The 27,265-nt window shown below is 36.7% G+C and overlaps 1 protein-coding gene across 4 annotated transcripts in view; it reads right to left on the reverse strand.

Moving 5' to 3' along the window:
* Positions 1 to 423: 423 nt before the first annotated feature.
* Positions 424 to 27,265, reverse strand: part of TLCD4 (TLC domain containing 4) — a 67,309-nt gene continuing 40,467 nt past the window's right edge. For all 4 annotated transcript variants that reach the window (XM_055585030.1, XM_055585031.1, XM_055585032.1 and 1 more), the window contains exons 6-7: positions 17,688 to 17,761; positions 424 to 4,014 (exon numbers count right to left, since the gene is read on the reverse strand). In XM_055585030.1, coding sequence (XP_055441005.1) covers positions 3,696 to 4,014; positions 17,688 to 17,761 — 393 coding nt within the window. In that variant the 3' untranslated portion in view covers positions 424 to 3,695. The remainder of the gene's footprint in view (positions 4,015 to 17,687; positions 17,762 to 27,265) is intronic.

The raw sequence follows: 27,265 nt of genomic DNA on the forward strand, positions 1-27,265 counted from the left end.
CCAACCTTAGGTCTTGCTGGCTTTTCCTTGTCCTCACTAATATCACACATTTTATGTCAGAATTTGCTTTCAGTACCTTTAGTGTGTCTGTCATTAACCAGCTGTGGTTAAGGCTAGGAAGGTGTGTGTGCACCCGGGGCCTCTCATCACAGGAGGGTCTCCGGGCTATACTGGTTTGCACCTTTTGAGATATACTCTGCCACATTATGATAACATTATACCAGTTTGCTTCTTATAGAATCCAAAACACATAAATACATAATTTTCTATGAAGTATAATTGATGATGTCAACAATGACATGGACTTTCAAATTTAATTTAACAGATTAAACCACTTAAAGCCAATTGAAATGTATATTTACGTATTTGGAGTGAAGAGAAACCTAGAAATTGAAATTTATTCAAACACTTATTTTAATAGTGTCTTTTGGAACATGTTTATTTTCCTTAAAAATGAAGTAGAACAAACATGAATATTACAACATACTTCCCCCCTATATATCTCCATGAGAAGAATATTTCTAAACACATGATTACAATGTTGGTGTACCCAACAATACAGGGAAGAACCACTCTTTAAATGCCTAGTGCACCTCAGAGAAAATATATAATTTAAAAACTGATACTTTCAGCAAAATTTTTATTTGAGTCAAATATGTCATTAAAATTTAGAAAAGAATTTGATTTAAACACCTATAAATTAGGCAGTTTTTAAAACTAGACCTTTACAACAGTACTGGGTCATCCACAGTATATGAGCCACCCTTAGGAATGATAAAAACATCATTATTTCTCTGAACAAAGACTACTCCATAAAATAACAAAACTGAACAGCTGGAATAAATATTGCATTTCAACTTCTATGATATATCAAGACACAATTTAAGCAGGAGTTCATTTCTCTGCACTCAAGATTCATACTGAGATTTAAATAAATGCAAATGATATTCATTAAAAAGGTTTTAGACACAATAATGCAGACTCTATAAACTCAAGCTCATAGTTTTTAAATTCTCCCCAATAAAATATCTAATGCAGTTTATGATCTTGCATGATATTTAGTTGATTTTCACTCATTTTCAAAATTTTGAATGACCTTTTTATTTTCTAGAGTACTACATGTTCAGAGAACATTTATATAGTTACAGGTTGTCACTAACTTTTTTCTACAAAAATAGAGTTGCTTAAAAATTTATACCAATTTGTTTTCATTTTCTATAAATATTTTAACAGTTGTTTAATATCAGAATGTCTAATATCAATAGAATCATTTAAATTAATCCATGTAGTCAAAATATTTAATATGTAAAATGTCTAGCAAAAGTTTGTCATTTAATAAATGAAAAATTCATTATTTAATAAATGAAATGTTCTGTCTTTAACTACTTGTATCTTAGGCAGGTGGATAAAATCACAGAACAGCAAAGTATAGCTCCTGTAAAGATCTGACTTAAAGTAGCATGGCAGCTTATAGTGTCTTTTTCATTTCATATCTATTGTATGAGGAAGTACGTAGAATCTATTTTGGATATTTAATCTGAATGTTAAATTATCTGTCATGCAGCCAGCATAAAATAAGAATTGCTGACTAAGAGAATAACAAACTTTAGTTCAACACATTGATATTTTAATTATACTTACTTTGTCGGGGGCTATACTACTGAAAGGTGCTGTTGGTGAAAGTAAAAATAAAGTTTTAAGCATGAAATAACAACTATAAAAACTGAAATTGCTATATGGAAACTCACTCATATTATATAGCATTATATTTTCTTCATATTGATGATGGGTTTAAAATCTGTGTTCAGAAACCACAGAAATATCTGAATAGTCAAAATTATTTATTTCACATTTTGTTTCTTTCTAAAGGAATGAATTTCCAAAATAGCTTTCTAATGTAAGTGTTTTCCTTTTTGAAAGCCATTTTTCTTGCAAAAGAGCAAGAAAGGAACAAGATAAAACCACATGCTTTCATACTCCCTCTAAACAACCAATACATGTCTAAGTGCCTATGTGTAAAAGGGACTAAATTTAATAACAAATTATCAATGTAATATTAGTAAATCTGAAAACAAATACTTACATTTTACATTACTTTAAGCCTTTCAAAAATAAGTGCACTGGTATAAGCCAATCAATTTCAATTTATCATTTAGTTACTGACTGAGATTTCAGTTACCTTCTTTAAATGTTCTATAACTTATCAGGCCCTATCTGCATTGGACAGCTGAGTCAAATCAAATCACATTAAATCAAAAGTCCTGAAATATCCAGCTAGCCTTCCTTCATCACCATAACATGGACAATGAGAATGAGTGGCACATTCTCATTCAAACTGAGAAACTGAATGGATTAGATCTTTTGGTTTGGGTTCAATTAAATTCAAGTATTTTCCATTGATTAATTTTTTTCCTTAGGTAAGAATGATCATTAAAGTCAAGTACTTGAGAAAAAGAAAGACAATAATAGCTAACTATGTTATTTTATATTTGGGTTGTTAGGACCAAAACAAAAGCAAACATATACCCACATACACAAACAGAAAAAAAAAGTCACCATTCATTTATCCTCACATAAAATAATAATATTGATAATCAGAATACTTAAATCATCTATCTTTTGCCTATCTTTTAAGAAAAACAGAAAATCAAAGCACTCAAAATGCTAGCAAGCATGGGTGTAAATTGTGAGTAAAATATGAATACTGACTTATTTATTTAGTTTTTGCAGTTTTGGTCTCATCAAGAAGAGGCTTACTTTAGGAGCATGATAAATATATATTGCACAAGACTGTGGTGCTAAAAAATGTTGGGTTCAGAACTCATGGGAGGTTTTGAAAATAGAAATAATATAGTTTTCAAAGAAAAAAATGCAAGGGAAGCAGATAAGAGACAGCAGTGTTAAAGCCTTTTTCTTAATGACTCCTCATATTAGTCTAACTAGTCATCTAGAACATGCATGTTTAGAAGGAAGAATTCATCTCTTAAGGAGCTCTATTAGATTGGTCTTAAGCTTTCCTATTTAAGAAAAAAGCAATAATTTGATAAAATGTTAAAAACAGATACAATAAAGTAATGTCAGAAAAATCCAAAATTGTAGGAAATATTTCCCATGAAAACTAATTAGAGGTTCCCAAAGTAAGCAAAATATTTCATTATTAGTAGATGATAGCAAATTGAAATGAAAAAGACATCACATCTAATAGTCTAAGAAAAAGAACATTTCAATAATTTGGAAATCAAACTCTACTCCAGGAATTGACAGCCATAGTAAGAAATAAGCACAGTGCATCAGAATGTGGAGAGCTGTTTACAGATTTAAAGGCAGTTCCCATTCTCTCAGCAAAATCAGTGACATAAAACCAAGTGCACCAAATTAGCATAGTCATCTTTTCACAGAGAAAAGTACCAATGCCAGTGAACAGATTTCCAAAAAGATTCACGATCAATATTTATACATTTTTATTTTAATCTTTAAGATTTTATCCATGCTTATAATGCAGAAGAAAATTAGAAAATAAATCTTGAGAAAAAAAACTGTTTTAGTTTCTCTTTTCTAATGGTTAAGATAAAAAGACACTGAAAGTATGAATACCAAGTATAATTAATAAAGAAGCACAAGAACATGCCAAGAATTTATCCTATCAGAAGAGACAATGTGGGTAGTAATGAAGTATGCTTATCGATAGCCCGCTTTTAGTCAAGTTTTCCATTCTGAAGACTCTTTCTGGCTTTCTCTTGTCTTAAGAGAGAGATGACTTTGATGCACCCCTTTGAAATTTTGATCATCCACATGACATTCATCACATCCAAAACCACACAAGTAGCAATCCAGGAAAACTGAATTAAAAATCCAAGCCTCATGTAGGCTTCTGTCCCAAACACAGAGTACATGTAGCCATAACAAGGTGGTATCGAGGCAATCCTCACTACGAAGAACACCACCGTCATAAGGATTCCATTGATGACGTTAGCCTTGGAAAACTTAGGATACTTCAGAGCCTCAAAGAACCATCTGGGAAAAAAATTTAAGAAACATCTCATTTATTCTGCATCTGTGAGGATTAATGGTTTCTAGTTTACAGTTTTTAAAATTCAGAACACCCCCCCCCCACCCCTGCCCAAGATTTATTGGGTTGGCCTAAAAGTTTGTTCAGGTTTTTCCTAAGCTGGTATAGAAAAACCCAAATAAACTTTTTGGCCAACCCAATCTATGGCAAGTCAAAGGGCCTAGAATTGTCAACATAATACTGAAAAAGAACAAAGTTGACAGATTCACTTTCAAGAACTACAATAAAGCTATAATAATTAAGACAGCATGGCATCGATAAAAGAACAAATAGAACAGTGGAATAGAACAGAGAGTCCACCAATAAACCCACACAAATATACTGAACTTGCTTTTGACAAAGGTGTAAAAGTAATTCAATGGAGAAAAAGCAGTCTTTTTAACAAACAGTGATGGAACAATTGGATAGCCACGTGCAGAAAAATAAACCTAGGCAGAGACCTCACAACTTACACAAAAATTAACCTGAAATGGACCACAGACTTAAAAGTAAAATGCAAAATTATAAAACTTCTAGAAAAAAAAAAACAGGAAAAAATCTTCATGACCTTGGGTTTGATGATAGTATTTTAGATGTAATACCAAAAGCACAATCCATAGAAAAAAATATCAATAGGCTGGACTTTGCTAAAATTAGAAATGGGCTCTGTGAAAGGCACTATTAAAAGAAAATGAAGAGACATCCAAACACTGGGCGATTGTTTACTAATACATATATGATAAAATACGTATCTAAAATATATATAGAACTCTTAAAGCTCAGAAATAAGGAAACAACTCAATTAAAATATGGGCAAAAGATCTTAAATACATCATCAGAGACGATAAACAAAAGGAAAAAAAGTATATAAAAAAGATGTTAAACATCATTTGTCCTTAGAAAAATGTAAATTAAAACAATGACATACTACTACACATATATTAGAATGACTAAAATCCAAAAATCTGACAATATGCATTGTCAGCAAGGACGTGGAACAATATGAATACTCATTAATTGTTGGTGGGAATGCAAAATGGAAGCCACTTTGTAAGATAGCATTGCAGTTAAAATGTTACTCATATTCACAGTGCACAATCTAACTATCACACTTCTAGGTATTTTTTTCAATTGATTTCAAAATATATGGCCACACAAAAACCTGCATGCAAGTGTTTACACCAATTATATTCATAATTGCCAAAAACTGGAAGTAACCAAATGTTATAGGTTGGTTCACAATATTATTCACAACATAGTATGTGAACAAATAAGCAAACTGTGGTACATACATACAATAAAATACTATTTAGCGATACAAAAGAACAAACTATCAATTCATGTAACACAACAGGTGAATCTTAAATGCATATTGCTAAATCAAAAAAGTCAGTATGAAAATTTTATGATTCCATTTATATGACATTCTGGAAAAAGCAAAACTATAAAGACAAAACAGAATAGTGACTGCCAGAGGTTCAGAGAGAGGAGAGTGTAGAATAGGTGAAGCGTGGGCAGTATTTTAGAGTAGTGAAGCAATTCTGTATGATACTGTAGTGGTGGATACATGACAATATGCATCTGCCAAAACTCACAGAACAGCATGAAGAATGTTCACAAGTTTTTTAAAAAATTAATAAATAAAATCTCCCAGGGGACCCCAGTCTGAAAATAGACTGTAAGACTAAAAAACCTATATACATAGGCACTGTACTCTACTTAGTAAAACTATTATCTCAAGGGGGAACAGGTTAACAATTTTGAAACCATTATGCATGTATATTGGTATTTAACAAATAAATTTGTCTATGGTGCAGTGGGGACCAGATTTCTCATTGTTGGAGTGGAAATTACAGACAATTGAGTGTAAAAGGCTAGATTGATCCATATGATCCTGGATTAGAGTTGGAAACTTCAGTATAAACTCATACTTAGTTTAATACAGATATAGATGGATATATAGAGAGAAATAATTATAGATATGTGTGTATATACAGGTTAATATATTTCCAAGTTGTCAGCTGGGAGGACATAGGAATAATGATTCCCCAGGAGCAGTGAGCACACCCAGGGCCCACATTTTGGTTTCTAATAGCAGTCTCCAATAAAAGGAAAAAAGACTCCTTAAGAAAAGGCGGATTCTAGGGTTGGGACACAATATACAATAAAAATCCAGAATACTGTTTTTAGTATCAGAAACTAAATAAGTGTTCAAAGAACAAAATGATGAAGTTATGTCAAAGGGACTAAGAAACCAACTGAAAGAGTTCCCAATGGCAAACGTTATAACAATTTGAACAAAATAAATATAGGTAGTATTGGTTTTAAACTCAAAGTAAAAAGTTGATATCCACAAAGTCATGGTAACATAAATGAATGAATGAGTGAATGAATAGAGAAGAAAAAATAAATACTCTGTACAGAATGATTGCAAACAAAATATGTAGATGCATCCTCAAAGAGTTCATGAAGCATAACTCCACCGTTCAAGAGGGGACTACGTGTAATGACTTTGTTCCAGGGAGTTCAGTGTAGAAGGCAAGTAGCGTAGAAATAGTAACTTTAAAAACTGAGAAATCTTACAAACTCTACCTCAGCTAGGTGAACAAGGTAAACACCAACAGTGATAAACCATGTTTATGCATGTAGTCCTGACATAATGGGATGAGAATGGCACACTACTTCTGTGGTCTTCCTCCAAAAACCCCATCGTTGTTGTTTAGTTGCAAAGTCATGGCCAACTCTTGTGACACCATGGACTATACAGCCTGCCAGGCTCCTCCGTCCATGGGATTTCCCAGGCAAGAATACTGGAGTGGGTTGCCATTTCCTTCTCTGGGGAATCTTCCTGACCCAGGCATGGAACCTGTGCCTCCTGCATTGGCAGAAGAGTTCTTTACCACTGAGCCACCAGGGAAGCCTCCGGAAAACCCCATAACCTGAATCTAATCACGCAAGAGAAACATCAGACAAATCCAAATTGAGAAATATTCTACAAAATACCTGACCAGGACTTCTCAAAACTGACAAGGTCATCAAAAACAATGAACGTCTGAGAAATTGTCACAACCAGGAGTCTAAAGAGAAGTGACAGCTAAATGTAATGTGGTATCTCAGATAGAATCCTGGAACAGAAAAATGACATTCGGTAAAAACTAAGGAAATCTGAACTACTATAGCCATTAGTTAATAATAATGTACCAATATTTATTCACTAATTATGACAAATGTACCATACGAATGAAAATATTAACACTAGGAGAATCTGAGTGTGGGGTATATAGGAATCCTTTGAACCCTCCTTGAAACTTTTCTGAAAGTCTAAAATTATTCTCAAGTAAAAAGCATATTTTTCAAAAATTCAGTATTTGCTCTATTCTACTTTTTCCTCCTTAAAGAAACTATATTGCCTAATGTTGCTTCATTATATTGTAGAGGTTGAATTATAAAATGGAGTGAAATATATCCATGGATCTTAATATTAAATTTGACTGAATTAGTCATGACTAAACTAGAAACTGGAGAAGGCAATGGCACCCCACTCCAGTACTCTTGCCTGGAAAATCCCCTGGACGGAGGAGCCTGGTAGGCTGCAGTCCATGGGGTTGCGAAGAGTCGGACACGACTGAGCAACTTCACTTTCACTTTTCACTTTCCTGCATTGGAGAAGGAAATGGCAACCCACTCCAGTGTTCTTGCCTGGAGAATCCCAGGGACGGGGGAGCCTGGCAGGCTGCCGTCTATGGGGTCGCACAGAGTCGGACACGACTGAAGCAACCTAGCAGCAAACTAGAAACTGCTCAATCTCAGAAACCAAAAATCAAACTGTTAAAAAAAGACCTTAAAATATTTTACTAAGAAATTAAAATATGAAACAGAAATAATTTGCAGGATAAGAGAGATATTACAATTTATAACTATGTTGCGTGAAAAAAGAAGGAAGTTAAGGTAGCAATTTAGGTGCTGCTGCAGCTAAGTCGCTTCAGTCGTGTCCGACTCTGTGCGACCCCACAGACGGAAGCCCACCAGGCTCCCCCGTCCCTGGGATTCTCCAGGCAAGAACACTGGAGTGGGTTGCCATTTCCTTCTCCAATGCATGAAAGTGAAAAGTGAAAAGGAAGTCGCTCAGTCGTGTCCGACTCTTAGTGACCCCATGGACTACAGCCTACCAGGCTCTTCCATCCATGGGATTTTCCAGGCAAGAGTACTGAAGTGGGGTGCCATGCTCAAATTAATAAAATAGTATCACAAATAGGAAAAATGTCACTGTAGCAGTAAAATCAAGATTTTTTGCTCTATCCCAATCTCCTATCTTCCAGCCTTCTCTACTCCGAAGATTTTCCCCATCTGATCCTCAGTCATTCATTTTTGTGACTATATAGCCTCAATTTTAATGAAAAATGCTATACCTTAAATAATCCACCCCCGTATTTAAAAAAAAAAATTTTTTTTAATTTATTTATTTGACTGTACCAGGTCTTAGTTGCAATAGGTGGGACCTTTGATCTTCGTTGAGGCATGCAGGCTCTTAGCTGCAGCATGCAGGATCTCGTTTTCTGACCAGGGATTGAACCCGGGCCCTGTGCATTGGGAATGCAGAGTCTTAACCACTGGATCACCAGGGAAGTCCTAACCCATTCCCTTCTAAGTGTATTCATAATACCTGATATTTCATTTTATCCAATTCCATCTAAATCTCTTCATTGACTTCCACTCCTAAACCTGTCACTATCAGCCTCTGATTCACTTCTTTTCCTACCTACCTCAGTTACCTTCAGGACACACATTGGCATCCTCAGCGCTCTTGCCACTTCATCCATCATACTTACCTGCCTATCATCAACTTCTCATCAAGTCAGCTTTCCTTAGGCAGAAAAGAGAGGGAAGGCAGGTACTACACTCTGCAGTCAGAAAGGCTGGGCTCAAATCTCCTTCTTCCACTGGCTGCTGTGTGGTCTTACCTCTGTTACTGACCTCTCTGTCTCAGTTTAATCTACAAAGATCATGGTGGATAATGATAGCACTCTGCCCCCTTATACAATGAAGTTGTTATAATACATAGTAAGAACTCCCTTGAACTAAAGAGCTCAATCAATAGCTATTATTACTCACCAATATTGACATTAGATAAATAGCACAAATATAGAGAGATCTGAACTGCCCAGTGTATCCTCAGATTTGCTTCATGTTCCTTTTACTTAACTCGACATTCTCCATAGAATTGCCTCCAAACCTCTGTCTCACCAATGAAGTCACTTTCCTTCCTCATTTAACTCTCTCTCTCAATCCCAGAGGAACTGGCCTCCTCTGCTCTTAAGATATTAGTCCATCAACCATGGATTCCTCAAACTCTGACCTCAAGACCTCAAATCTTTTCAGGCACATCTTCCTCTACATTCAGAAGTGGTTTCTCTTGCTGTCTCCAAGGCCAACTGCTCTGCACCTATGCTCTGCAACCTTAGGCCATCAATTATCCCCTTCCTCTTGCTCCATCCAGCTCTCCATCTATAGGTTGATTCCTTCTTTCTTACCAACATGCCCAATTCTTCCTAATCCAAAAATCTCTCCTCCTCTGCTTGATTTCCCTATTAAACTTTTAAAAAGAGACATCAACAGTGTATTCAGAGACATTCTTGTTATAACTTCACAACCCAGTACATATGATTGCTGCTGCTGCTGCTGCTGCTGCTAAGTCACTTCAGTCGTGTCTGACTCTGTGCGACCCCATAGACGGCAGCTCACCAGGCTCCCCCGTCCCTGGGATTCTCCAGGCAAGAACACTGGAGTGGGTTGCCATTTCCTTCTCCAATGCATGAAAGTGAAAAGTGAAAGTGAAGCTGCTCAGTGGCGTCCAACTCTTAGTGACCCCATGGACTGCATCTACCAGGCTCCTCCATCCATGGGATTTTCCAGGCAAGAGTATTGGAGTGGGGTGCCATTGCCTTCTCCACATATGATTGCATTCCCCTACAAAAGAATGCAGGGGTCACCAGTGGCAGCTCCATAACAAGACAGTGGATTCATCCCAGCCTTCATCCCCGGTAACCTTTCTGTAGCATATGACACTGTCAATCATCACATTTCCTTTCTCCTCTCCTGGTTTCCATACTATTTCGTCTTCATTCCGGAGCTACAGTTTTTCAGTTTCTATTTCCTCTGCCTTTCCCTTAAAATTTTGTGCTTCCCAAGTACACTTCCTCCATATGCTGTGCCAAGGCCATTGAATCTATTCCCAGGGGCCTAAAAGGCTTCAGAACAAGTTTCCCAAAATGTGCCACCACTATGGCTTGCCGAATATTTTGTGTGCGTGTGTATTAAGTTGCTTCAGTCGTGTCCAACTCTCTACCACCCTATGGACCGTAGCCCACCAGGCTTCTGTGTCCATGGAATTCTCCAAGCAAAAATAGAGCTGAAAGAAATTAAGACCCAGCAGATTCAAGAAAAACTCCTACCTCTCCCTTAACTACCTGAGAGATTTCAGACAGGTGACCCAGCCACACAGAGAGCTATTACCAAGAGATAACTTTTCATCTGAATGACCTATCTGTATAGCAGGACAAACATCTAATTACCAACTATCTGCTCTCTTATCATCCTGTGAATATCCTCCTCCACAGATGCCTACACCATGCCTTAGTTCAAGACGGCTTTATAAGCCTCTATTGCCAGTTTGAACTTGGATCTCATTGTCCTGTGGCACTCCCATATATATGTAATTAAATCTGTTTTTTCTCCTGTTAATCTGCCTTATGTCAATTTGATTATTAGATCCACTAAAGAACCAAAACTAGTAGAGGAAAACATTTTCCTCCTCAAAGGCTCAAACACCCTGACACAAATCTCTGGTTTCAAGTTCTCTCTTATATTCTACTTGTAGTTCCATATTTCTCAGTTATTGCTGAGCATCCTTACCTGACAAATCACACATTCTCAAATATGCCTCAAACCCAACATGCCTGAAACAAATACCCTACTCTTTGCTTAATCTCCCTTTCCTCCATGACCACCACCACAGAAATCTCCCAAAATTAATCAATGGGATCATCATCAACTTAGCCAAGTCAGAAAACTGGAGTCACCCTAGACTGTTCCTAGTCTTGAACCAAGCCCTATTCATCTTATCTCCTAAGATTCTTCTTAATCCTTTTCCAACTTATTCCATTACACCTGTTGCCATTATAATTTTTGTCATTGGTGTCTCTTACCTAGATGAATGCAATAACCCAACTGGTCTCCTGTAACCCTATATTGCTAGCCCTCTCTCTTTGATCTCATAACTCCTAGATTGTATTTAGCCTAGACTGTTTCCTGTTGTCCAGCACTTTACACATTTTCCAAATTTTTGGTTGTCTGGAAAGGTGATTATCTACAAATCTGGACTTTAAGAACATGTGCTTTGGCTTTACTGTACAATCATCGCATTTACCTTTGGCCAGTTTCTCCATGTGACTGGTGCCTGATCTTTAAGCCAGTCTCTTTCAAAGGAACGAACTCATGTATTAATTTTTAGGATAAAATAATATTTATATAATTGTTTTTCTCTTCCTCATGTCAGAAGAACCCCTTATGTTTTGGGAATGCATCTCTTTTTACCTAAGTAGAACACTCCTTCATTCCAACATATATAGGCTAACAGTTTTTGAATATATGTATTGATGTTGAGAGGGAGAGGAACAGGAGGAAGCAAGAAGACATGCTTGAGAGAAGGAAGGAGAGTGGGAACACATTGTCTTTCCCCACCAGCCACAGTTATTACTCAGATGGGTATAGGAGAAAAGATGGTAGGCTGTATGTGTTTGTAACCCTCCCCAACTCCATATAGAAAAATCTATCTTTGATCATTTAGCACTTCCTCCTCCCTCTGTTCTTCCAAATGCACATGGACTTTTCAAGTTTCCTAGGAATGAATTGTGCACTGTGTGGTACTAAGCACACTCAGTGTAAAAACAAGGTATTGGTGGGTATAATTCACATTTGGAAAGATGAGCCAGAGCTACTTTCAGATAGAGAAAGAAAGGAAAAAAGAGGATGCGAACCAAGAATCTATCCACCAACAAGGTACTGGTTTGGTGAATTTTAGGAGTTGAGAGCCACAAGTGTGAGATTTGGGAAACCTACAGGGTCCCAGAGATATTTTGAGTTCAGGAGGAATGAAGAGAACAAAAATATCACAAACCAAAGAAAACAAACTATGGAAAATTTCATTATAATCTCCTTGCTGCTCCATTATACCATTTCTTGCTCATATTCCAATCCTATTTCTCAATTCTTAATTTCTTCAAGACTCAAAGATTTTAAATAAAGGTAGAGCATAGCTTTTTACTATAAAATTAAAGAATAAGTTATATTATCTCTAATATTATGATTTCTCAAAAAGAGTTTCAAACAAAAACATTAAAGTTCCTTTAAGTGTCAAAGATAAGTTCCTCCTGCTTTAAAATCTCAAATCCGAATCACCATCAAGATACAGATATTGCTAAAGCTAAACTGATCACCTCTTGGGAACCATTAATTCAAAAAGCAATTAAATGGCTACTAAGTACCAGACAACAGGTGGACACTGGACGATGCAAAATTCAACAAAGTTTGGCTGTTGACCTAACAAAACACAGAGATAAGTAAAGAACAGGAAAAAAAAGAAAAGTTTACTTTACAATAATTAATCATAATGCTATAACTGTGTGTTGCTATTGTGCCACACAGGTGAGGGACGCACAACCCAGCCTGGAAGACATGGGGTTTCTTGTTGTGCTCAGTACAACTCTTGGGCTGACTTGTGAAGAAAGAGCAAGGATCCAGGAGACCTTTCCAGCATAGGGACAGTGGGGCAAAAGAAGAATTTGAGGGGAATACGGCATAAAGAAAGAAGACAGCTCTACTTGCAGAGCTTTCTATGTCACATTACAGAGCTCAGAGTTTATCCTGGAAGCAGAGGAATCACTCAGAGGATCTAACCAGGGGGGTACGTGCTCATTTTTGTGTGGAGATCACTGTGGAAGGTAATAATACAGCAGAGAAGGAAAGGGGAACAGGACTAGCGACAGGCAGACTGCCTAGAGCAGAAATCAGTAAACTTCTTCCCTAAAAAGCCAGAGAGTAAACACAAAGCAAGGGGCTCCGGAAGCCATACCATATCTGTTACAACTAATCAACTTGGCCGCTGTCATGGGAAAGCAGCCATAGTAAACAAACACATTAGGCTGGGCCCCAGTAAAGCTTTATTTGTAGAAACAGGCAGCAGGTTTGGCCTTCAAGTCTTAGTTTGCCGACTCCAGTCTAAAAGAGCACTGTTCAAAGGAACTTTCTGCAGTAATGAAATGGTCCACAGATGTTCTACTCAGTTCTGTAGACACATAGGGCTATGACGCACTGGAAACCTTACAAGTCATGCTGAAGAACTGAATTTTTTATTTAATTTCATTTTAATTAAATATAAATAGTCACATGTGTGGCTTGTGGCTCCTCTACTGGACAGTACAGGTATACCAGCTAGTTCAGGAGCCCAGACAAGAGATGATGAGCGAGAGCACTGACAGCAGAGATGGAGAGGAGCTGGCCAAGGCCAGAACTGTTTAGGAGGTGATGTGGCAGGGCCTGGGATGTACCAAATACAGGTGAGGGAGAAACAGTCAAAGAGGATTCCCACATGCTGAACAGAGATAACGGAGAGAATGGCCAGGTCACAAGCTGAACAGGAGCATGTAAGAGAACACAGAGGGAAATGTGTTGCATTCTATTTCAGACGTGTGGATTCTGATGTGCCACCTGGGAGAAGAAAACACTTGACTACAATGCAAAGAAGTAAGCAATATTAAATATGCTTTTTTATAGATAAAGCAACTGCAGTACAGGAACGTTACATAACTTAGCCAAGGTCAGAGCAAGTAAGTGGCAAGGTTAAATTGCAACTTGAGTTGCTATGATTCTAAAATTCTGACATAGTTCATTACACCACATTGAGCAAATGGGTAATAGCTGAAACCTTGAAAGCACAATTCACTCAGGGGAAAGCACCGAGAAGGTCAGTGGGCCCAGAGGAACACCGGCATTTAAGGAACTATTACATTCAAGACTGAGACAGGATGGTCAGAGCACTACAAGAACCAGTGTGGTGTCATGAAAGAGAAGGGGAGCTGTGGCATTAGAAGGAGATGGCCAACAGTATCAAGTCCACAGGGAGATGCAATGAGATAGGCACCAAACAGTGTTTGCTGGATTTCGCACATGCAAGTCATTGATACCTCTAAGGAAATCATTCTAGCAAAATGACAGAAGAGGAAGCCTAGTTTTAATGCATTAAAGAACAAAAAAAGATACAACCAAGTAGAGAAGGCAAACATAAACTACGCACTTCCAGTGTTGACTAGATTTCAGCATATTGAATCTACACTACATTTAGCACTTGTTGCATATGTAGTGAATGAAAAGCACTAGGTCAGGTGCTTTACACATGTAAGTAAATATACAACCAAACATATAACCACAAAGAATCTTCACAATAAACTGTAAGGCCGATAGGGATCATTATCCCTGTTTTATAGGTAAAAAAAAACAAAAACAAAAACAAAAACAGAGGCCCAGAAAGATGAGACAATTTTCCACTCACATACAGTGGGAAGCGAGGCAGCTTGGATTTGAATCCAGGTCTCCTGCCTTCAAAGAACATGTTCTTTGCTCTCTATACTTTCACGTCATCAGAGTCTTTAAAAATTGCAGAAGAACTCTTATTTTAAAATTTTCAAATGGCCAAGGCTAAAGAACTTAGTGTCTTCTTGAAGAAATAAAAATTAAAACATACGAAACACTGACAAAATAAGATAGTACATAATTATCTGGGAAAGAAAAGTTTAAGCAGCAGATATGTAATCTAATTTCTTCTGTTTGGGTGTGGAAGGACCATGGTTCCCACCTTTGGCAAGAAAAACAAGTGATGAGGCTAACTGCTTGGTAAGCATAATGATGGTATTTGCAGCAGAGAGTCTTCATCCTTGGAATGCTTTTAGGATACATGTAGTCTACAGTTGCTTATAATAAATGAACCTAGAGTGTACAGATATATGGGGTCTGACCTCCCTGGGGAAGGTTACATAATCTAAGTAACTATTTGAATATTAAATGCAGATATTTCATAACCAAGACAGCTACTTTATGTCAGCAATATGAACCATACATATCACTTAGAGACCTCATAGGTAACCTCATTCCAGAATGTGCTCAATGCAAAAAAAAACTTAGGGAGCCTTGCTGATGGTCCTGAACATCATCATGCTTTGCCAGTGTCTCATGATTACTTGTATCCTTGGGATTATTAGTAAGGCTTGATACAGGGTAAGCTCCCTAATGCACATGAGTCTGATTTGACTCTCAATTCTCTGAGGTATCTCTGCACTAAGATACAAAAATCTACATGTAATCATGGGAGCTTTCCCTGGGTTTGGGACTTTGACCTACAACTTGAAAGATAGGCAAATTTTTCAAAGATGGAGGGAAAATGGAGGATATGAATAAAGGAGGAAACGTGAGAAAAATCCACAGGTGTGTGAGACAGTTTAAAGGTATAAAACTAACTCTAATGAGTAATTAGGTAAAAAATTAGGCTGGAGACATGGAGCACATCACAGAGAGCTTCAAAAGTTCAGAGACGACTCTAAAGAAGACACAGCATTTAGTAAGAAAGTAAGGCACTGAAAGTGGGACAAGAGAAAGATGACTTGGAGGCATTATGAGGAAAGGACTGGAGAGTGGGCGAATGGAGAGTCAGGAAGTCAGTTAGACCGCTATCAATCACCCACAAGATCCTAAAGGCCCTAAACTAGGACCATGTGTATGGAATGAAAGGAGCAGCTAAACATTACACAGAAAAAATTACAGCAGACCCTGTTAAATGACAAGATAATGGTAAGAAATGATAATAATAAAGCCATTGTCAAAATGAGAGGTAGGGAGACAACTACCTCCCTCCAGGAGGTGGAGCTTAATTTCTCCCCAGAATGGGTTACATACTTTGTGCCTTGCTTTCAAAGAAGAGAATAAGGAAAAGGAAAAACTTCACAGCAGAGAAACTTGTCAAACGCCACCTCAACCACACAGTGGACGTTCACACCCCCAGTGATGTCACATGGATATCATACAGCTCCTGATATGTGACAAGGGTAGTTCAGTTCAGTCGCTCAGTCGTGCCTGACTCCTTGCGGCCCCATGGACTGCAGCACGCCAGGCTTCCCTGTCCATCACCAGCTCTCCAAGCTTGCTCAAACTCATGTCCATCGAGGCAGTGATGCCATCCAACCATCTCCTCCTCTGTCATCCCCTTCTCCTGCCCTCAATCTTTCCCAGCCTCAGGGTCTTTTCAAATGAGTCAGTTCTTTGCATCAGGTAGCTAAAGTATTGGCATTTCAGCTTCAGCATCAATCCTTCCAATGAGGACTGATCTCCTTTAGGATGGACTGGTTGGATCACCTTGCAGTCCAAGGGACTCTCAAGCATCTTCTCCAACACCACAGTTCAAAAGCATCAATTCTTCGGCACGCAGATTTCTTTATAGTCCAACTGTCACATCCACACGTGACTACTGGAAAAACCATAGCTTTGACTAGATGGACCTTTGTTGGCAAAGTAATGTCTCTGCTTTTTAATATGCTGTCAAGGTTTGTCATACCTTTTCTTCCAAGGAGTATGCATCTTTTAATTTCATGGCTACAGTCACCATCTGCAGTGATTTTGGAGTCCCCCAAAATAAAGTCTGTCACTGTTTCCATTGTTTTCCCATTTATTTGCTATGAAGTGATGGGACTGGATGCCATGATCTTCATTTTTTAAATGCTGAGTTTTAAGCCAGCTTTTTCAAATGTTGAGTTTTAAGCCAGCTTTTAAGTGACAAGAAGGGCACTTCACCTCTATTGGATTTCTTTCAAAAACCTATAACCTTTGCCTAGTCATGAGAAAAACAGGTAAATCTAGACTGCAGGATTCTACAAAATAACTGGAGAGTATCCTTTAACAATGTTAAGGTCATGAAAAACAAGGAGAGACTAAGAATCTGTTACAGACCAGGGTAGATCGGGGAGGAAGACTGACAACTAAATGCAACGTGGCAGCCTGGATTGAATCATAGAACAGAAGGAAGACACTAATAGAAAAACTCGGGGAATCCAACAGTCTGGAGTTTACTTAGTAATAATGAGTCAATGCTGGCTTAGTTTTGACAAATGTTCCATGATAATGTAAGATATTAACAAAAGGGGAAACTAGGTGAAGGGTTTGTGGGAGTTTTTGTGTAATTTTTGTGACTTTTCTGTAAATCTAAAATTAAAAGATTCTTTTAAAAGAGGGACAACATAATGTTGGTATCAAAATTTGGGAACAGGAGGAAGTTGGTATCAGGGATATTAACTGGGCCCAAGATAAATCCAGTAAAACAAAGTATTGTTATACCACAAAGGGAGCTGGGTTCAAGAGCCAGGGTCACCACCAATCTTGGCTTAGTTTCCTTCACCTTTCCAAGGCTCAATTTCCTCATTTGTACAATGGTGATAATTCATATCACATATTCTCATTTTTATAGCTAGGATCTTGAGGAAAACATTTCCCTAAACTAAACAACCCAAGTATAAAATAATTAATGATATCAGTAACCTACCGCTGATTCACAAAAGGGCTGGAAAGTTCTGCAAGCAGGCGGAAATTCCCAACGTACACCAGCACACCATCATTCTGGGTGATAAATATAAAACATCATGTCAGGGTTAACGTTCTTATCAAAATCTCCAATCATTGAAGAGACATTCAACAGCTTCTTGGCATAAAACAATGATCAATATAAACACAAACCAAGTCTGCTAAAGTGATCTTCTTTATGAAAACTTAGAAATGTCATTAGAATTCTACAGTATATTTTAAAGACAACATATTGCACACTTATGTTCATTTACGTACATAATGTTCACTCAGACAGATTTCAAGCAGTAGTCTCATGCTGAACTAATGAATTCTGCAAATAGCCATGAGTAACAGCGTTCTCAAATTACCATAGAAATACTGATCATGGTAGTGTGAATTTCAAAAGTTGAGTAATTTTATAGCAATTAAATATCTAATCGGAATGTAGTTTTATATCCATTAGACACACCTTAAAAATTTCCAAAGTGTGCTTCACTTTCTCAATAACAATATATGCCTATGAGCAGACACACACTTGCCAAATGTAACAACACATGTTAAACCTTATCTATCATATTTGACCTGAAAAATATATTTGTCAATCAGAAGATCCTCTAACTAAAACACATACTTTGGGGACCTTTCTGAATTTAGAAACATAATGCTTAGTACATTTCACTAATTTAATAACCAAAAAAGTATTATACTGTTAATAACCATTAGAAATAAAACTAAAAGTATACATTCCAAAAATGTTATGTAATTTTAAAAGTGTTACTAGGTTAATGGAATCATTATAGCACTTCCAATTAAATCAGAATTATGATTATACACCAAAAGAAATAGTTCCACCTGCCCTCAAAATGTTCCCAGATGGTGCTAGTGGTAAAGAACCTGCCTGTCAATGCAGGAGACATAAGGGACATGGGTTGATTTCAAAGTTGGGAAGATTCCCTGGAGGAGGGCATGGCAACCCACTCCATTATTCTTGCCTGGAGAATCCCATGGACAGAGGAACCTGGAAGGCTGGAGTCCATAGGCTTGCAAAAGAGTCAGACACGACTGAAATGACTTAGCATGCATGCCCTCAAAACATGAGATATACAACTTCAGAAACATTTTTCCCACTGTTTATAGCACACTGCCTTCCAAATGGGAACAATATAAAGCAATATTTTAGAAAATGATAATGAATGGGACTTTTTATTTTAAGAGTCTCAGTTCTTCTCTATGTAAGTTATTTTAGGGGTTAAACATTGAGAGCTGGATTGCAAGAATTAGTTTTTCCAAGATAAATCTAAAACTAAAACTTCCCATCATCTCAAACTCGCTGTCCTTAGTAAAACTGAAATGGGTTATGAGGAAGAAGAAAGGACAACAGAGAGATGAAGACAATAGCCAAGATGAGCTCTGTGCATGTGGAGGGTGATGGGGAAGATGATCAACATTTTAGAGGTGACTGGACACAGCCATAGCAGTTCAAAAACACATGACAATACATGGGAAATAACTATCCACATGTGTTGTTACTTTAACACAGAAATATGTGTGAATTTGAGATTCTATATTATTCTGTACTATTTTCTTTTCTATTACAGTAAATGCTTTTATTTAAATAATAGAACTAGTTAATATCAGTAACTAGTAATTAATAGTGGGACTAATCAAACAAATCAAATTGTGGAAAAATATATTTTTATAATGTTTATGATCTTTTATTTCTCTTTGATATTGAAATTTAGTAGGTTATATTATGTTTTCAGAAGCATAAATATAAGACTTTTTAAAAGAAGAATGCAAATACAATAGGACTAAACAGTTGTTACCCATATTTAATAAAAAAAATTATATCTTTTTATCCATGACATAGTAGGATATTTTCACTCTTTATCTCCTTTTCCAATAGTACCTTTCTGAAATGTCTGCAGCCTTTAGGATATCCTTATTTTTTGCAGGATTAAAACAACTACAGTTAAATATAAAATTTACTTTGACTTATAACTGTGCTCTTAGAGGTCCACATTACTGGTATCAGTCAAATATGATGATCTCAAGCTAAATATTTCCTCAATAAAGTTGTTTAAGCATAAAATACATAAAATTTTACTTATTAGCAATAGTAGGCTTTTAGAGTTATAAGAATTAAGTTTCCAGCTCTCTAACAATATTCATTCACTTTGTAGTTACAGGCTTGTTCTGGTAGACCAGTAGTTTGCAAGATCATTTGTATGCATAAATTCATCATATATGCCATCTATTTCTAAAATGTCTAAAATACATATCATTTTAAGATACCCTAGAGCATACTCAATGAATTCCAGTAAGTTATAGTTTTAGTATAAAAAAAGTTCTATTTAATGTAGCTACTCTTCTCTGGTAACATTTTTGAGTTCCGAGGCAGTCTTATTTCCAAAAACCTGAGCCAGTATTTCACTGTATAAGTTTTCTCATTTCATTGTATGCAATTTCACAATCTGCACATAACATCAAACGATGCAGGTACTGATAGTTCACCGTTTTCTATCTCCTTATGGCCTCTTCAACTATCATCATTTTGGAGAACCAGTACATAAATATCCGTTTCACTGCAACATTTTTATGCATTCTCATCCTCAATCTATTTCCAAACTAAAGGACATTCCTCTTGCCTCACACTCTGAACATATGCTTGCAGAGCAGGCCAACATTTGCTGGCAGCAGTCATAGCTACTTGTAGGCTCTTGTCCACAAAGATTATGTCCTTCCATCTCCATAAAGTCAAATATCTCATTAAGTGTTTCTTCAGGTTTTGAGTAAATGAAAGATGAACAAGAACTTTCATTATGAAAGCTTCAGTGTCACAGGTAAGCAAATCACGTTCCTTTAACAGGATTGTATACAAGATGTAGAAGACATCTAGTGGGTAATATCTTTTCACTTTCCTTGGTAAGAAGTTTATAGACTGAATGAAATTTGCCAAAGTTGACAATAGTACTGTCTGCTATAAAATGTAGATAGATGAGCAAAATCTAACTTGTTTTTATATATCAACAATTTTCATGTTTTATGTGGTTTCTTTATAATCTTCACAGAAATCAAAAATTCAGTTTGAAAATCCATTTTTCAAATCAAAATACCAAAGATGGAGGGGGACATCTTTTTGTTGCTGTGATTCAATAAATCATTTGATATACTGCAGAAAGAATGATCATTGGTAAGATCTGACAGAATCAGCTGTATATAAGAAGCCATCACATCTGTTACCAAAATTTCCCCCTTCTTTCACCTACAGAATATTTTAGTTGTACCTTCTGAATCAGGAAATCCAGCTTTACTCAGTTTCACAGAGCAATCAAGGGGATAAAATGTGTACATTCATGTGGAATATCCAAGCTAAGTCAATGCCTGCTATTTTCATTTGAGCATTGGTGTCTTTTTGCAAGATGAGAAAAGCACAGATTAAGATGTATCTGCCTGTATTATTCCAGACCTGTGAGATTTGGTCTCTTCAGGTGCTTTTACATCCTCTTCTCCACCAGGCCTGTGTTGGTGGCTAGGGCTGCCATAGCTAAGTACTGCAAACTGAATGCCTTAAACAACAAAAATGTATTATCTTACAGTTCTAGAGGCCAAAAGTCGAAGACCAAGGATCAACAGGGCCATGCTCCTTCTGAATGTTTTAGGGAAGAAGTTATTTTAGACCTTTCTCCTAGATTCTAACCGTTCCTTGGTTTCTGGCAGCTCAGCTCCAATCTTCATATGACGTTTTCCTTGTATGCATGTTGGTGACCAAATCCCCTTTTCATGAGGACACCAATCATATTGGATTAAGGACCAATACTACTCAAGTATGCCTGATTTTCACTTAACTAATTATCTCTGTAATGACCCTATTTCCAAATTAGGTCATATTCTGAAGTACTGGGGATTAGGATTTCAACATATACATTTGAGGTGAGGGTGGGGCAGGGGACACAATTCAACTCAAAATTCTTTTATGCATATTGTGCAGTATGTTCTGCCTTGGTTATCCAACTTCCTAATTGTTTTTCTATCCATCTATGATAACATATCACTATACACAATAATATATACTATGTATATTTCCATATATAAAAACTACTATAACCTTCTTTCTTGGTCATGCTTGTGGCAGTTTGGTGGTATCATAACTGTTGTCATTTTCATTATCTACTCTTAGAAAAAACGGTCACAATATGTACAGTGCTAATAAATTAAGCTAACACTGTTTCAATAAAAATACAGCATTAATCCAATGGGCAAAGTCAAGGATGACTGTTATTGTTCATGATTACAACACACTTAAGTTGCATCATTCAGAGTGACGTGACAACAAATGAACCATTATTGAGAACTGCAAATCATGGTGCCATGATTTTTTTGCATCACAGGGAGGGGTTTCATGAGATGTAGGATTTTTGATGGTAAAATGGTAAAACCAGGATAGACATAGGCAGGCCACGCCTAACTTTATTTTATTATCAATTTTATTATAATGAATTCCAAATGGCAGGTGAATGTTTTCATTTTAATATGTAATAGGAATCACATTCCCAGCTAGGAGATGTGGAAATGAATAAAGAACAAGCATCTTGCCTCTCTTAAGTCATCCAGCAGGGAAAAAAAAAAAGCACTTTAAAGAGAAAAGGAGAAAAAATGTCACTCATAGTCCAGGTTCCTGGATAGTTTGTGGGCTTAGTTTTAGTTTGAGTGATTTGTTTCAAGTTTAGGTGAGTTGTTTCAAAAGAAGTGGTCAGAATAGTTAAATTAAGAAAAGGTCAGAAAAACAAGAAATTGTTTTCAATGACAAACCATTCAAATAAAATTCTCAAGTTGAAATGCTCTTCTCTTCTCTCCTTCCATAGTTTAATTCTGTAGTGAATAGGTTAAGGGAGAAAAGCCTTGCAAATAGTATAAAACTACAAACAATATGACTGGGGCCACAGAGGACAGAAAATGAAATGAAAAAAAGTTATTTTAGTAAGATTGTTACTTGAACCAGATGTAAAAATCTTGGAAATATTTTTACTAGTATAATCTTTCATTATAATAGATTCAGATATATAATAAACATTTCCTACTTTTTCTTAAAGATAAATTCTCTCATTCATAACATTGCCTTTCCCTCCTCAGTTAAAGGCAGCTCCTCATTCAATCCATTATTCTTAACGATTTTCTTCTTCTTTTGATTAGTTTTTTTAAGTCTATGCTATTCTAGAAAAGTGTATCCAATGTTTAGAGAATATGATCGTCCATACTGCTGTACTGTGAGTTAATGTGTTCCTATGGTCACTCAAAATCCTTGCTTAATTACTCACTGTGTCTTTCAAATAAACAGTTTTTCCAAAGATGAGATCCAATTCTAAAATTTATTTTTAATTTGAATTTTATGCAACTTCAAAAATATTTAAAAGACACCTCATAGTCATGTAAAATACTGAAATGATAATAGTAGCAATACCCTTAATCTTAAACTTTAAAAGAGAATTCTATGAATTACTCTCTAGTTAACTTTTTAAAAACAAAAAATATGTTCATGACATATACTATGTCTAAGACTTTTTTGAGAGTTTAAAAGATTACTTCTTCCAACTCCTTTCAATTTGGAACAAAATTAAAAATACCTATTAATCAAATATCAGGTTAAACCTGACTTTATGATATTCTTTAAGTATTAAAAGTTACTAGTAAAAATAGTATTTTTGGTTCATTGTTTTTATCTAAATATGGCCAAAATACAAATTTTTCACATTTTGAAAAATTTCCTCTAGATTTTCTTTGAAAAAAATGGGCATAACATCCTGACCTTCCTCTTAAATTCTCTTCCCTCTTTCTAAAGAGAATCAGTTAGTTGTAAGCCAAAGAGTCTCAAAATGTGGTTCCCAGACTAGCAGCATTAGCATTTCCCAGGAACTTGCTAAATTTGCATATTTTATTCTTGGACCCCATCCCAGACCTACTGAATCAGTAGCCCTGGGGGTGACACCAGTAATCTAGTTTTAACAGGTCCTCTAGTTGATTCTCATATACACTAGTGTTAAACGGCTACTGTCCTACCTAGAGATTGAAGTCCTAAGGAAACTAGCTCCCTACTTCTCTGAAATCATAATTAGGGAAGATTTACAAAAGCCCTCATCAAAACCCACAACTATTATCTAGGTGGACCTGATACATTCCACTAGAAAAGTTTCTTCTGACCCCTTCCTGTCTGTTACTGTACTTAGCCTCCTGCAAATACCTGCATCCCCTGTTTCTCATTTCCTGTTCTATCTGTAAAGCTTAGTGCAGCGCCTGGCCCATGTTTCCTGAGTTGAGCCTCGCCTGCTAACCAGTGTAAAGGAGAATCACCTCCAAAATCAAAATCCTAAAAGAGTCCTTCGGACCTATTTCTGAGAGGGTCAGTGCACCCTGATGAGAACGTTAGTATTCCACCCGAAAATGAAAACAGAAAAATATCTCAATTTCAATTTCTTTAAAGAGATCGGTAGAGCAGCATTAGAGGTTATCATAAACTTGCTACGAGCAAAAAAAGATAGATGATTAATCTCCAAACCTTGATACATTCAGGTTAGTGAAGGCAAGACAGGAAAAGTGGGCAGGCAACTAAAAGAGGTAGGGGAACTTGAGACCTATGTAATAGCTACCAATCAGAAGGAAACGAGCTAGAAGCAGGTTCTCAGTGAGCACACAAGCAGAGTCCCTCATCATCCCATGACCTCTTGTCTACTGATGAACTTCCCTAACCCCATTTCCAGATCTCTTTAAAATATGAGGAATACTTTGTACCAGAGCTGTTGTTAGGACTGTATGGCTGTCACTGCCACCACCATGATCTTCATCACTTTATAAAACAGAATGACAGAGTTATGGTTAACTGACAGATGAGAGGTCTCTGGATGCCATGACCTCTTGATCCTAATACTCATGATAGAATTGCCATGAAGACTTATAGGCTAACTGACTGCTTAGAAAGTCTGCAAAACATCATCCTCTTTGGGCAATTCATGATGATTATTAAGCAGATAAGTTTAAGGAGGCAAGGATAGTTAATGAATGATTATGGGCCTGTGGTCTGAAAACCAAGATTTGAACCGTAGCTCTCCCGGGTGACCTTGGGCAAAGAAGACCAAAACCTCAGTTTCTCCATGTGTAAAACAAGCAGAATACCATCCTTATGACAGAGCTGATGTGAGAATAAGACACAATGCATACTAATGGCAAACAGGAAAAATACTAAAACAGAAAAGCACTGCAAAAAAGCACTTTTTTTTAAGGTTAAAAGTGAAATAGAACCAGGTACTTTTTCTTACCACAGCTATTAAGAAGATTAAATAAGTTTGAACAAGTCCTGAAAGGATGTATTCTTTCCTGCCTAGGTACAAGCCTTCAACTCTAGTCATTGATCCCTGGATGACTACACAAGACTAAGGGCCATGCCTGAGGTGATGACAATGAGCAGATGATAGGAAAGACAGATCGTCATCACAATTAGGACAAAAATGTAGGTTCACTACTGCTATTTTACTATATATTAATAATCACTCCTCAAAAAGTAGTTAATGCTACTTTCTAATTGCTGCAGAAAAAATATTCATGCTGGAAAAGAAATTAAGTACTTCTAAAGGAAGACTCACCTGTTTTACTTGCCCAGTAGGTTGTATCAACTTTATACCTCACTTTGCACAACTATACTGCATCCAAGCTGAACTTAACTTCTTCATGACAAGTTTATGCTTATGACCATCAAAATGTGGTGAGATTGAGATGGCCTCTGAAGATTGCCTATTTCAATTACCCACAGATTTCTTAAATCCCTTCTACAAAAGTTCTTCCAGTTTACCCCTCAGCATGGAAAACTCTGTGTTAAGAGGAGTAGCATCTTCTAAAGCTGCTTTCCAAAAGTTCCAGAACTAATCTGTACCCTCTTTGACATCTACCCGCTAGTCCTATTCCAGATTCTGGCTATCCAAAATCACTTTTTCATATGAAAGTGAAAGTGTTAGTCACTCAGTTGCATTCAACTCTTTTGCAAACCCATAGACTACAGCTCGCCCGGCTCCTCTGTCCATGGAATTCTCCAGGCAAGAATACTGGAATGGGTTGCCATTCTGTTCTCCAGGGGATCTTCTCAACCCAGGGATTGAGCATGGGTCTCCTGCAATGCAGGCAGATTCTTTACCATCTGAGCCACTAGGGAAGCCCCTCTTTTCATATTATAACCCTTCAAATATTTTATGACTGTCCAAGTACCTGTCTATCTTCTTCAGAGGTATCAGTTCCACTCTGCACAGAAAATTCTGGCCTATCCTCCTCAGAGTTCCTTAGCCCTATGAACTGACAGCATTCACAAGACAAAAACAAACAGATACAACAACAAAACCAACCAATCTCTTGATGAAAAGGACCATTTACACATAACACTCCCTACCTGTTAACCAATTCAATCACATACACACATACATCTTTGGAGGACACTGGGTAACCTTTCTAAAGATAATTTTAGTAGAACATGTCACTATCCTTAAAAATGTAAATACCATTTGCCCAGGAACCCCACAAAACTAACCTTTGAAATAGCTATGTATAGGCACAAATATGAAGACATAAGAATGTTTATGCAAGTTATATACAACAGTAAAACTTAAAAAACACATAAAGATAGAAAACTGATTAAATATGATTGTTTATCTATATGCCATCCACAGAGATACTGATGCAACTAGACGGCCTGAAAATAAAAACATTTTCAGAACTTGCTGAAGATTTCGAGAGTATACCTCCTTTACCCCCTTTCTTGGAAAATATGAGGATATACTATAGCATGAGTGAATAAACCAAGACAGATATGGGGTAAAGAAGCAGTGGCCTCAAACCAGAAGAGTAATGGTAGGAAGCCTGGGACATTAACAAGCGCACCTAGAGGGCAGGAGAATGGAGAGCTCCAGGGGCAGGTATCTGGGGAATTTGACTGAAGAGATGGGACAATTCAAATACATGATAAAGGCATATGTTACAAGGGGAAAAAAAGAAGGCAAATAGTCTAAGCAAAAATTAGATAGGAAAAATAATCCTAGCTGTTCAGTGAACTATTTTAATACAATCATAAGAAACACTTCATTTTCTCTGTGTAGGATCAACTGAAATGCAATATGATTATAGAATATAAGGCAAATACTGTTAAATCTTAGTGATACTAAAGTTCACATGCAAATGACAAAAACTGGAAGGACAGAAGCATAAACATCTTCACCTTAAAGGATCAAGAGGTGCTACAAACCCAAAATAAAAATGTTTATAAAGTTTTCGAAGAAACTGTGAGAGGAACTCTAATTACTTTAACTACATGGGAAGAAAGAAGGGAAAGGAGATAGAGGTGGGAGAGTTAAATTCTTACCCACCATAGCAAGAAGATAATACATGGTATCTAACACTGACCAATTAAGACATGGCTTACAGTCACCTAAGTGATCACCATCAATTCTGTCCCTTCCTGCATGGGCACAGTGTTCCTCAGATCATGTGCTTGGGTCTTACTTTCCTCCCCTTGAATCTGGGCTG

The sequence above is a fragment of the Bubalus kerabau genome, chromosome 6 (assembly GCF_029407905.1).
Source record: "Bubalus kerabau isolate K-KA32 ecotype Philippines breed swamp buffalo chromosome 6, PCC_UOA_SB_1v2, whole genome shotgun sequence".
Classification (NCBI taxonomy): domain Eukaryota; kingdom Metazoa; phylum Chordata; class Mammalia; order Artiodactyla; family Bovidae; genus Bubalus; species Bubalus kerabau.